Raw genomic sequence first — 13,555 nt, forward strand, 5'->3', positions numbered from 1 at the left:
TTTCTAAAATGGTAAATATAAATAAATAAAATCCTTACAAACAAAAAGTCTTTGGAATCCTCAATAATCTTTCTTTTTCCTTTTTGGTTTTTAGAAAATGGTCTCACTTAGTCACCCTGGTTGGAGTGCAGTGTGATCACAGCTCACTGCAACCTAGTAGAACTCCTGGGTTCAAGTGATCCTCCTGCATAAGCCTCCTGAGTAACTGGGGTTACAGGTATATAACACCATATCCAGACAATTTTTTGAAAATTTTTTTGTAGAAATGGGGTCTTGCTATGTTGCCCAGGTTGGTCTCAAAACTTCTGGCCTCAATGATCCTCCTGCCTCAATCTCCTAAAGCACTGGGATTATGGGCATGAGCCACTGCACCCAGCCCTCAATAATTCTTAAGAGGATAAAGGGACCATTTAGGCCAAAAAACTTGAGAGCTAGTGAACTAGATCCTCCAAGGGCCCGCTCAGTACTAAAAATGCCCATGGTTTTATTTATAATTTCAGCCTCTTGGGCAACAATGTCTCTTCTAAATTATGACCTTTGGTATAAAACAGGATGTCTCTGAATTTGTCCTGAATCTACTTCTTTTAGAGTCTGGGGTCTCTCCTGTTCCATCACTCTGAGACTTGTTAAACAGACTTAGATACATATGGTGTTGGAATGGAACACACACACACACGAACACACACACACACACACACACACACACACACACACACACACACCCCTGTGTCTATAACACAACATCCTCCTCCCTGAGGTTAATATGCCATACTCTAGCTGTCTAACTAGACTGCAGGGGTTTTAAAGGCAGGAACTATGTTCTACAAAAAACCAGCACGTGACCAGCCCCACCACAGTCTGCCCAGCTGGGTGTACTTAGTCTCCCAGGGGAGGTGAGAACATCACACAGGTGGATATGTGTTCCCAGGAACAAAGCAGGGAGCACTAATATTGTAGGGTGCCTGCTCTGTGCCAGGTACTGTGTGTGCCATTTAGACATGCCGCAGAGCGCCCAAGTGTCTACTACCTAATCCTCTCAATAACTCTGCCAGATAGTTATCAATACCACTGTTTTTGAATTGTGAAAATCAAGGCTGACACAGGGCTGTGATGTGCCCTGGGTCATGATCTGCAGCCAGAGCTGTCCTTTTTCTCTTCACACTAGGGAAGCATTGAATGGGGGTGGGCACAAGAGAAAAAGGTACCAGAGCACAGAGGAGATGCTATCTGGGGCTGAGAGGGGGACCTGGAAAGCTTCTTGAGGGAGGAGGCAGGGTCTGAACTGAGCCTTGGAAGGGAATATGATTCTAAGCATCTGAGAGAAGGAGAGAGGCGACACAGAGGCCTGCTCTGGCCTTGACAATCTTCCTGCATCCCCACTGGGGCCCAGCAGAGAGGACGCATGGGTTTCAGGCTCACCGACATGGCCAGGTGCAGCGGGGTGTTGCCGTGCTCGCCGCGGGCTTCGGCGTTGGCGCCGTAGGTCAGCAGCGCCATGACACAGTCGAAACGGTTGCGCATCACTGCCACGTGCAGGGCTGTGTTCCCAGTGGAGCTGGTGCTGTTCACATCGCAGCCCCGTTTCAGCAGCATGCGGGCCATCTGTGGGACACAAGATCCAGGTCTGAGTCACAGGACTCAGGGAGCAGCCGTGGCCTGTGGTACCTAGGCACTGCCACTTGGTCCCTGAGGGGCCTCTGGAAAGTTCTAGCAACAGGAAGAGTCCAGGACGCAGGCCCCAGTTCTGGCAGTGGCCCTCAATGCCATTTCCCATACTATAAGCACCCTAGGAACTAGGGGACAAAAAGCTGAAGATGGGCTGTTTTAAGAGGCTTCCAGTCCATTCCTGGAGCTAACAGGACCCTATCTCCCCTTGCAAAGGCTCCCTTGGACCCTCTCTCAAAGTCCCCCACTCCCTGCATCCCCTTTTGGGATGCTGAAAGATGTCACTCCTCACCAGGCCTTGGCCTCCCTGTTCACTCAGCAGCTCTGGAGAGCCTGGGACCTGGGAGAGAAGCCTGGGCTTTGGAACCAGACACACCTGAGCCCAAGGCCCAGCCCCATTCACCCCATCTGGACTTGGACAGGTCATTGCAGCCCTTTGCACCCCAGGTTTCTCGTCAGTGAAATTGGGGATGCAAGTTCCCACCTCAGAGGGTGATGGCAAAGAATGACAAAACATACATGAAGGGCAGGGCTTGGTGTCCAGCTCCTGGAACACAAAGATACCCTGAGGCTGGGAGTCCCCTCCCTCCACGCTGGGGAGCAGCCATGATCCCTGGGGTGCCCAGGGCACTGCTGAGCTGTGCTTCCTGGTGGTGAGACCAGAGGCCTCCATCCTCCCAAGGGGCGGAACTTGGCTTAGGGAAAGACCACAGAGGAGAAGCCCAGCCAGGCTCTCTGTGGGTGTAGCCAGATCCACCACCACCACCATCATCACACCATCTTCTGTTTGGGAGGCACTTGACAGTTTGTAAGAATTTGTCACACACTACCTTGCTGATGTCACGCTTCCAAAGCAGAATACTCGGATGAAGAAACCGAGGCACGGAGGGGACCTCACCACCTAGCAGTGAGCAGCAGAGCAAGGCCAGGGTCTCAATACTCCATGGGCTTGTCTGCCTCTAGATCCATGAGCTACCAACCCCCAAGTGCCTCCCCAGAGTCCTCCCAGGATCCTTATTCCTGCAGGAGCTGAAGGACAAAGGGCTCTAGGACCCTGCTCCCAGCCCCCACTCAGCCTCAGACCTTCAGACTCTGCCCACCTCTGCATTCTTGGCCCAGTGGAGAGGGCTGGCCCCGTAGCGAGGGTCTTTGCTGTGGATCTGGTTGCTGTCCATGCTTATAATCATTTCAGCGCACCTGGAGAGAGAGGCGAGCAGGGTAGTGAGGAGAGGCTGGATCAGCCTGATACTGCATGAGACTCTGTGAGGCCTTCCTTTGTTGGTTAAGGAGAGCTTCACCTGCAAACATAGTTGCAACACATCCAACCAGCATGCACACCATGGTAAGTCAAGGGTGTACAGAGCCCCTCAAGGCACATCTAACCCTCTCTTCCAGGAAGCCTTCCTAATGACAGCATCTAGCAGTGATCACTCTCCCTGGTGCTGCCTTTAGAGTCAGACGGGTTTAGGTCAAGCTTCAGCTTCCTCACTGGTAACCTCTGGGTGTTGAGCCTGTCTGCAACACGGGGACAGTGCTAACAAGGGTGGCTGGGGATTAAAGGGGACAGGCACTTCAGAGCCTGGTTCTGTGCCTGGCACATAGCCACCTTCCATCTCCCCCCACCCCGCCCTGCACTGTGGGTGTTTCATGCGGTGGTCTTCACCCTGTAGGATGTAGGATGCAGCATGGCAGCATGGGTAAGATTGCAACCACAAAGGACTGAGGGCAGGGACTCCAACTGATATTTGCAGACCACGGACACAGCAGCTTTATTCATAACAGCCAAAAGGTGGAAACAACCAAGTGTCTAACAGTGAGATGAACAGATAAACAAAACATAACGTGTGTGTGTGTACAGAGGTGCCAAAAAATGTATATACATTTTAAGAAAGGAAAAAACTGTATTAAAATTGTAATACTCCATATATACCAATAATAAAAGATGAATACAAGTCACGTTCGACTTCTGCAATTACAAGAGATACTCAAAGTGGTCACCATCAGCATCCAGACACTTCTGATTACAGCAGACTAAAAGTAATACATAGATAACATCTCTTGAAATGTATATACTTTTTTAGCACCCCCGGTATACACACACACACACACACACACACCACATTTTGTCTTTACTTATTTATTTATTTTTGAAAGCAGGATTTATTGAGAGGATAGAAAAGCTCCCACAGTGGGAGGGGACCCAAAGGGGTTGCCCCTACACATTTTGCCTTTAAAAGAATGGAAATTCTGATGCATGGCACAACATGGATGAACCTTGGCGACGTCATGCTAAGTGAAATCAGCCGGACACTAAAGGACAAATGCTGTATGATTCCACTTAGAGGAAGTCTCTAGAATAGGCAAGTTCACAGAGAAAGGAAATAGATTAGGGGTTACCAAGGGCTGGGGAGGGGGAGTGGGGAGTTATTAATGGTTAGAGTTTCTGTCTGTGGTGATAATGAAGTTTTAGAAACAGTGGTGATGGCAGCACAACATTGAGAATGTAACTGCCACTGAATTATGCGCTTATCAGTGGTTAAAATGGCAGACTTTATGTTATTATATTTTACCACAATCTTAAAAATCAGTGTAATAAACACAAACTATTGACTTATACGCTTTAAATAGGTGAATTATACGGTATGTGAATGATATCTCAATAAAGTTGTTTAAAATAAAAGAATGCAGTTACTAGGGACAGCCCACATGGATTTAATTCCCAGTTCCAGTGCCTACTGACTGCCCGGCCTTGGCGAATTACTTAATCTTTCTAAATCTTGGTTTCCTCATCTTTAAAAGGGGAATAATGTACATTGGCTGTTGTGAAATAACCTATATAAAGACCAAGCCCAGGGTGTGTGTGTGTGTGTGTGTGTGTGTGTACAGAGGCAGCTTTAGTGATCAGCTATTCTTACCTATCACTGCTGGTGTCATTCTTCCCCCAAGGGTGGAGAGTGGGACCAGGATTTACACAAGGGCACTAGGCACGTGGAGTTGGACCCAACTTCCTCCCTTGGGCCCTCAGGACCTCCCAGTGTTCACTTCCCAGTGTTCACCCCACACTGCCAGCTCCGGCTATCTCTACAACCTGGCTCAGCCGCTGCTCCCGTGAAGCCTTCCCTGAACCCCAGCTGCCTGGGTGCCCTCTTTGAGCTCCGCATGTAACCCCCATGCATCCTCCATCTCAGACCCCACCTTGCTGTCTAGGATCATCTGTTTCCTCTCCCGGGCAGGGATGTGGTCATCTGAGAGTCCCAGACACAAACGAGACTCTGAGAAAAGTTCAGTTTTAAAAAAACAGCACAGGGGCTCCTGGTCTGAGCTGTGAGGGAGCCCCCAGCAGTAACAATGAACCCGAGCAACTTTCAGGGTACGGCTGCACTGGCCACCATGTAGGAAGGGTCTCCCTGCTGCCCACCCCCTTGCCAAGGTACCAGCCACTCCCTCTATCTTCTGTGTAAAGATCCTCTTGTGCGATCGGACACCAGACTCACCCAGGACGGCCTGGGTGGGGGCAGAGGGAACAGCGGCAGCTAGGGTGTTTGAGGAGGCAGAAACCTGGGCAGTCACCAGGCTCCTGCTCAGTAAATCGCAGGGAGGCTGGAGCCAAGCAAGCATGGGCGTGTGCCAGCCCTCTGGGTGGAAAAGAGCAACACCGTCACTTGGTGTCCTCTCAGGTCACAACTGCAACCAGACAACCCGACTGATGGGGGTGTTGGTATTCTAACCATCTGGTCAAATCTTTCTGAAAGCTCTAGTTCATGTCAGCTGTGCTCAGGAGAAATCAAGGAAAGTAGGGTCTGCCTAAGGTTGGGCCAGACCTTGAAGGGGTAGCAAGGTGGGTGTAGCCGCCAAAGGAAAGAAAACCCCAGAGGCAGGCAAGAATGCCAGCCTCCGGCCAGGTGCCACCCTCTGTACTTTGTCATGGCTTGTCCCACACTGTGCTGTGAGGTATTGGGTGACGAAGTGTCTTCTGTCCTGGAGCTGCCTGGATCAGGGCTCATGGCTTATTTATTCCAGTAAGGCCAGTGCTGAGCATGGTGCCCAGGATCGAGGGACTGACTGGCTCATTCATTCTACATATTGTTCCCACTGGAGAGCGTTTTGAGATATTCCTCTTTTTTTTTTATTTTTTGAGTTGGAGTCTCACTCTGTCGCCCAGACTGGAGTGCAGTGGCCGCTCCCAGCCACCACAGCCTCGACCTGCTGGGCTCCAGCGATCCTTCCGCCTCAGCCTTCCAAGTAGCCGGAATTACATGCATGCGCTACCATGCCCGGCTGATTTTTTTATTTATTGTAGAGATGAGGTCTCGCTGCCCAGGCGGGTCTCGAACCCGCAGGCTCAGGCAATCCACTCACCTCAGCCTCCCAAAGGCGCAGGATTACAGGCTGAGCCACCAAGCCCAGCTGATAGTCCTCTCTTTTATCCCACTTCCCCCATACCCACCCATATCTCACACACACACACACACACACACACACACACACACACACACACACACGCATACACACACCACAGATGGAAAAGAATTTTCCTGAGACCAGGGTTTCCCAGGTCTGGGAAGGAGGGGAAATATGAGAGTGGGCTAGCAATCCCAAGACATGGGCCTACACGCCCCTCCCAGCGGTGCCACCAGCCAGGAAGGAAAGAAGCATCTAGGCAGACAGGGCCCTCGGTCACCTTGCAAAACATTCTCAGGCTTCGAGTGGGACATGGAAAAAACCAAAGAGCACTACAGCCATGACAGGCTGTTCAGATCAGGTTGATGGGCTGGGGTGGAGAAGTCAGTTGGGTGGACCCCACCAAGCCTTGGGGTTGCATCAGAACAAGAGTACTACCTGGGAGGCTGGAAAGGAGGGACTCCAGGAAGACTAAGGCTGTTTTTCACCAGTTTGGTAGAGAGAGGCTCACAGTCAAAAATGAAGGTGTATTACAGAAAAATTCAAAAAGTTCCACACCTTGCACAGCTGAGTTTGTGAACTGAGATTCCCACCCATGACACAACGATCAAGCACTTTGTTCACACCAGGTCAGCCCTGATGAGGTTTGTGAACCTGGGGCCTCTGTGCTGAGGCAGGTGATGCTAGGATCTCAAGAGGACACTGCTCAACTTGGGCGAGGACAGGCGAGGCGAGAGCTGGAGCCTGGCAGGCCGGTGGGTGGGGTTGGGTGTGAGGTCTTACCCCTTCTGGGAGAACTTCATGGCCGAGTGGATGGGGTAGCCGCCAGGCCCCATAATGTTGCAGCGAGCATTGCATAGCAGCAGCACACGCACCATCTCCTGCTTCCCCAGCTGGCAGGCCAGGTGCAGTGGAGTCAGTCCCTGGTTATTCACCTGGTTCAGGCCTGCAGATGCGTTCTTTCCTAGGAGCTGACAGCATGAGGTCAGGGTGGGTGGGGCCCACACAGGGAAGCCCCCTCATGTTTCTCTCCCTACCACCAGCAGGGGATGAAAGCAGAAGGGGAGTCTGACTCATGAGGACACTGATAAGAACTTAAAGAGAAACGACAGGAAGAGCAGACTTTGGAGCAAGTAAAGAAACGGACTGCCAGTATGGATAGTGCGGGGGTTAGCGGGTGGACTTGGCATGACTGTGGCTCATATAACATTTTTGGGCCAGTAAGTCCAGCACATTGGGAGGCCAAGGTAGAACGAATGCTTGAGTCCAGGAGTTCAAGATCAGCCTGGGCAACATAACAAGACCTCATCTCTTTAAAAAAACAAAACAAGACAAAAACATTTCTGAATCCAGAAACTTAAAAGGCAGTCCTACCTCAGTAGGTACGGGGCAGGGGGTGGGAGAGGGAGGTCTATCTAGGTAGGAATGATTCTTGCTTTTCATTCTGTCCTGCTTAATTTTGTTTCCCACATGTTGGCAATATGTTTTCTTCTTTTTTTTTTTTTTTTTTTTTAGTTGGAGTCTAACTCTGTCGCCCAGGCTGGAGTGCAGCGGCACACTCGTGGCCACCCCAGCATCAACCTGCTGGGCTCTGGCGATCCTTCTGCCTCAGCCTTCCAAGTAGCTGGAATTACAACATGAGCTACCGCGCCCGGCTAATTTTTTATTTATTGTAGAGACGAAGTTTCACCAAGTCACCCAGGCTGGTTTCACCAAGACGAAGTTTCACCAAGTCACATGCGGGCTCAGGCAAGCTACTTGCCTTGGCCTCCCAAAGTGTTGGGATTACAGGCTGAGCCACCGAGCCCAGCCAGGCATTACATTTTCTATAACAGGACACCAGCACTAAAAAGAGAGCTGGGAGGGTTTTATTTTCTCATTCTTGGCGGAATGCTATCTCCCTGAGGTTAGTTAGGATCACAGTGTCAACTGTGTGACACCTGGGCCACCTCAGAGCAGACCCACCGGGCCTGGCAGCAGGCCAGAGACAGCAGGGAGCGGGAGGGACTGGCATCTAGGCCAGATTTGAGGGCCAGCTCCACTCTCAGCTTTGTGGCCCTTCCTGGCACACTTCTTAACTCCACTGACCCTCAGTTTCTTTGGACAGGGAAAGAGGATAAGGATTCCTACCCCAGGAGGGCATTTTGAGAATTAAATAGAACACATAAAGCATGCAGTGCAGAGTCAGGCACCAATCAGCACTCCATAAAGGACAGCTACAGTGTATGTGGCTACTGGGAAGAGAGCACACACACTCTTCGTACTGAGCCAGAGTCTGCGAGGCACCGTGCTGGGCGCTCAGCAGCTCCTCAGAGACAAGAGTTCAACAGTGGGTGTGGGATCCTTTCCCGGAGAGCACTAAGCACAAGATATGAATCCGCCTTTTCTGGAATAATGTAGCTCCATTCTGTCGAGGCAGAGAGAAGTATATAACCTTTAGGGAAATCTTCTCATTCTAGCCAATGAAACATAGTCCAACAGCCTGCCTTTCCAGATGGTGTCTGGCTATGTTGCCCAGGCTGGTCTTGAACTCCTAGGCTCAAGCAATCCTCCCACCTCGGCCTCCCAAAGTGCTGGGATTACAGGCATGAGCCACCGTGCCTGGTTCAACCTGACATATAAAGTAGCTTTTTAATAACATCACTCTATCTACTTGCCCACATTTTTAAAAAGAAAATTTTCTGCCCAGGTAATCAAAAAGTTAATAGTCGGTGCCCAAGAAAAGCAGAACTAAACTGGTTGACTAGAACTGGGCCTTGAGTTGAGTTTGCTGGGTTGGAGGATGTCCCAGGGTTGTCAAGCAAAGAGGGCAAAGATATGTCTCCTTGACAAGCATTGGGAGGAAAGAGTCAGGGAGGTGGAGAGTCCAGGCCTCAAGGACCCAGGGAGAGGTCCAGGAGTGACACCTGAGCCCAGGGCCCCAAAGAGAACAGAGGACACAGGGTGATGTCAGTACCAGTTTCCCTGCCCCACCCCCCACTCACCTGCAGCACCTGGGAATTGTCACCCTGTACAGCATAATGGAAGGCGGTCTCTCCCTTGTTGTCAGTGACGTCCATCTGGGCGTGGCAGTACTGCACCAGCTCCACCAGTATCTCCCCATCACCCTTGCGGCAAGCCAGGTGCAGGGGAGTGCAGCCCTCCTCATTCTCTGTGCTATTGGCGCAGCTGCAGGGGAGGGCCAGGGAGGTGAGCAGGCAAGGTGCTGGGTGGCTAGGGTACTGGGAAACCCAAGTGCAGAAGCACGTTTGAGGTCAAGAGCATCCTTGCCACGCTCAAGCTGGTTGGTTCAAACACAGGGCTGATTTGCAATTTGTATCTGATGTGACTTGTATCAGGTTTTAGTTCAGTTAGCTCACTTGTACTAGAGATGTGCCCCAGGGCCATAGCACGTGAAGTGGGCTGTGGGGTTGCATAGAAAAGGGTTGCAGAATGTGGGCAATTCACTTAATCTCTCTGGGCTTCAATATCCTTATCCACACAACCCGCTATGGCTGCCCTCGGCAATGAACATAGCTGCCATGAGATTAGAAGCCATGCTGTCCAAGATCATGCCTGAAAACTGTAAAGTGCAGTGAGGTTTTGAGTTGTGGGCCTGGGAGCTGAACCGAGCTGCCTGGGGTGGAGAACCAGAGGTGTGGCTACCTGTGGGCAAAATGCCAACAGGTGTCCTGAGCAAGGGTGGGGATAGTGCCCATCCCAAACATACAAAAAGAGGCATTCCAGCTTCCAGAAGGATAGCCAGGTCTGAAGGAGAGACCAAGGATCTGTGCCTGCTGTCAGCCCTCCCTAGCTGAATGCCTTGCACAAACCCTGGAAAGTCTCTCTGAGATGATGATACTTCATCAAGGCTGGGAGGATACAATTTCACAGTGGGTGTAAATCAGTTGCCTTGAGCCTGGAACCTAGTAAGCACTCCAGAAATGTCACATTGTTCCTTCTGACTTTAGCCGGAGTTCTTATGTTCTAGCCCAGGAGCAATGCTGCTACATTTTTTCCTAAGAGATGGTCTTGCTCTGTCACCCAGGCTGGAGTGCAACGGCTCCATCATAGCTCTCTACAGCCTCAAGCAATCCCCCTGGGCTCAAGCAATCCTCCTGCCTCAGCCTCCCGAGTAGCTGGAACTACAAGCATGCATCACCATTCTGGCTAATGTATAATTCATGACCAGCTAATTTCTGTATTTTTATAAAGATGGGAAGATGGGGTCCTGCTATGTTGCCTAGGCTGGTCTCAAACTCATGGCCTCAAGAGATCCTCCCACCTCAGTCTCCTAAAGCACTGAGATTACAGGTGTGAGCCACTGCACCAGGCCTCACTCCTTTATAAGCCAAACTACAGAGGAAAACTGAAGCAGAACCGAGAAACTCCCAACAGCCCCACTGCCCACACAGGCAGGTACACGCATCATCCAGGTGGCTCTGTTCCCCTGCCCACCTGATGACACGGCTGTGGTGGAAACACTCGCGGATGCCCAGCTCCACGGCCAGGTGGGTCACCGACCAGCTGGGGTGGTTGCGGATTAGGTCAGTCAGCTGCTGCAAGATCTCGGTGTGCAGGACCTGGAGGGAGCTCTCGTAGAAGGGCGGCAACTGGGAAGAATACTGCTGAAAGTTCACCAGGGCGTCAGCCTCCGACTCCAGCTGGAAGAGTCTGTGGAGCCAGGCAGAGGGGTGAGACATGGAAATGAGCCGGGGACCCTCGGCCCATGCCCCTGCTGGAGCCAGAAGCCCCCCACCCCAGGCTGCTTCCTGATCTGCTCCAGCTGCCTCCCCTTTCCTAGCACATACACACATCTAAATGGAGTTCAGTTTGGACTTTCTTTTCATTTGAAAACATTTCCTTTTCTTTCTTTACTTTGGTACCATCATTTGGTGCCTTGATATTTTCTTTTACTAGAGTTCTGTCATATCCACGGCCTCCAGTCCTTGGCCCCTTGTACAGAGTAGGAAGTAAATACATGTTGTTTGCCTAAATGTTCAGCAATTGAATATTATATAAATTGTGATACATCTATGTGATGAAATATTATACAGCCATTAAAATGAGATTTTAAAAGAATAGGAAAACATTTAATGCTAAGTAAAAAACCAGGATACAAATTATATATAATACGATGTGGTCTCAACTGTGTTTAAAAAAAAAAAGGCTGGAAAGAAATGTGTCAACAAGTGCATGGTAGCATAATCAATAATTTAAATGTTCTTCTTTACCTATTAGCATAGCTTCTAAGTTTTCTCTAATGAGCATATATTCCCTTATAATCAGAAAAAAAATCGCGTTCAGTTTTAAAGAGTTGAGTTTGAGTCTAAGTTTTGCTATTAAGTTGCTGTGTGACCTTGGGAAAATCTCTTCCCTCTCTGAATGTCATTTGAAACACAATTGTACCTGCCTCCCAAAGGGACTGTGAGGACGTACAAGAAAGCACTGTAAAAGCACTTTAAAACCATGGCTATTACATGTCAGTGATGGTTACTTGAAATTCTGACCAGATCTGTCAACGTACCAAGAAGGTTTTGTCTGATACACCTCTACAAGCCCAGCAGCCAGCCAGGGTCTAGTAAGAGCAGTGCCCAGAATGCACAGGCTCAGCAATGGCCTGTCCTTTCCCCAGAGAGTGCAAACACTTAACAAGTATCTGCTGAGCATGTGATCTGCGTCTGACACCATTCTAAATGGAAGTCTAGATTAATGAACAAAATGAAGAGTACGCCCTGCCCTCCTGGAGCCTGTGTTCTTATGGGGAGATCAGTCCACTAAATAGACTACAAGGTAATCAGCACTCTAGCAACAACAAAGTAGGAGAGATGGAATGGAAGGATGTGATCCCTCGTTCCTGTGAGCTGGTTGTTCCTGCATCTCACCAATCTCAACACTGGAGTTCTCTAAAGCAGATGCTGCTGCTAAGTCAAATACAAGGACAGCTAAAAAGTCACCGCTGGCTTAAACATCATAGAGGCAGGAGTGACCTTGCCAATGTGAAAGGGAAAAAAAGCAGCCTCTGCCCCTGGGATTATAAGGGGGTGGGGAATGAAAGAAATGGCTTCAGCCTTGAAACAGGCGTTACTCCCTTCCTGGAGGTTTTTCTTTGAAGGTTTCTCCTCTGTAAACATTGCAAGATAAATTATATCTTTACCCACTATACCTGTCTAATGAGCACATCTGCTTCTGTAAACTCGCTAGCTTGCTGATGGCAGCAGAATATTGCGATAAGAGTTCTACAAAATGTCCAACTCTAACTTTAGCTAACCAAGATGTAAGCTAGGACGACTTAGGGGAGCTCTGAGTGGGGGCTCGGGGCCGTCTTGCTTGGAATTCTCTTCCTGCAAGCGGTCGCCAGCTGGCAGAGCCTTGACTAATACACTTCTCCTTTGTTAAAATTAAATCAGTGGGCTGTTATTTAATCGCTCGGACGCTACTTCATATGGGGGCTCGTCCAGGAGAACCGAGTGCTTAAATTGCACCCACTTTAACTGACAGGCCTTGTGGGGCTGCACCCCTGAGAACTCTCTGGGTTTGATAGGGCCTGTATCTTTAGCAGACTCACAACGCCCCTGGAAGCCCTCAGAGAGGTAGGTCAAGCTCCTGATTTCTGTTTTGAGTGCATTCCTGTAGGGACCATCGGGAAAGCTGGACGCAGCGCTAATTCCGGGGTCCGAGGTCCTAGTGAGATCTCCTCACTGGGATCTCCTGTTTTGCCCTCGGGCAGCCAGATCTCTCTGTTGAGTTTTTGCTGTCCTGTTTGTGTGTTCAGTGTTTGTTAGTGTCTGTTACTGTAATTAATATCATGGGTGGGACGGGAGCCCGCCTTTATGCCCACATGGGATAATTGCCAACAGCTTCTCCAAGCTCTTCACTGCGGGAGACAGGGAGAGAATCCACCAGGAAGCAAGGAAGTTAATCCCAGGACCTGGCAGCCGGCCAGCAGAACATGCAGGATTGAAGCGCGACTTTCCCCCCTAACAGACCAAACTGGGACCCTAACACTAATCACGGTAGGGAGTGTCTCACCACTTATCGCTGGACTCTGTTGGGAGATTCCGGGCTGCTGCAAGGCGCCCCACAAATTTATCTAAGATGAGTGAAGTCACTCAAGGGCCACAGAAATCTCCCACCGCTTTTCTGGAGTGTCTCATGAAGGCCTATCAGACATATACCCCAATAAACCCAAAGGCACCAGAAAACCGGAGGGCGTTAGTCATAGCCTACGTCTCCCAGTTGGCCCCTAATATATATATATATATATATATATATATATATATGAAAAAGAAAAAAAGGGAGCTGGTTAAGTTGTTATACTTCATTTAATGAGACACGTCGTCTTTTAAAACCTTAATTGGCGTATGTTTCTTTAGGTCATTGTATGTTTCCCTCCCTTCCTTAGCCTGTGTTCTTCTTCACTAATTCTGAAGGAGTTCATTCTAATCCGCCTGTAAAGAAACATAGAAATATCTCTTATATGCTACTTAGCCTTTTGCTAGCTCAGTGC

At 49.8% G+C, this 13,555-nt stretch overlaps 1 protein-coding gene across 6 annotated transcripts in view; it reads right to left on the reverse strand.

The window, feature by feature from the left end:
* PLA2G6 (phospholipase A2 group VI) overlaps positions 1-13,555 on the reverse strand; it is a 67,846-nt gene that overhangs the window by 19,399 nt on the left and 34,892 nt on the right. For 5 of the 6 annotated variants that reach the window (XM_008049164.2, XM_021708098.1, XM_008049165.2 and 2 more), the window contains 5 exons: positions 10,504-10,719; positions 9,051-9,234; positions 6,850-7,037; positions 2,766-2,862; positions 1,420-1,602 (listed from right to left, as the gene is read on the reverse strand). In XM_008049164.2, the coding sequence (XP_008047355.1) occupies positions 1,420-1,602; positions 2,766-2,862; positions 6,850-7,037; positions 9,051-9,234; positions 10,504-10,719 (868 nt within the window). The remainder of the gene's footprint in view (positions 1-1,419; positions 1,603-2,765; positions 2,863-6,849; positions 7,038-9,050; positions 9,235-10,503; positions 10,720-13,555) is intronic. The other variant, XM_021708099.1, reaches the window with a different exon arrangement.

Source organism: Carlito syrichta, unplaced genomic scaffold (genome assembly GCF_000164805.1).
Source record: "Carlito syrichta isolate Samal-C Ts95f unplaced genomic scaffold, Tarsius_syrichta-2.0.1 Scaffold130637, whole genome shotgun sequence".
Classification (NCBI taxonomy): Eukaryota; Metazoa; Chordata; class Mammalia; order Primates; family Tarsiidae; genus Carlito; species Carlito syrichta.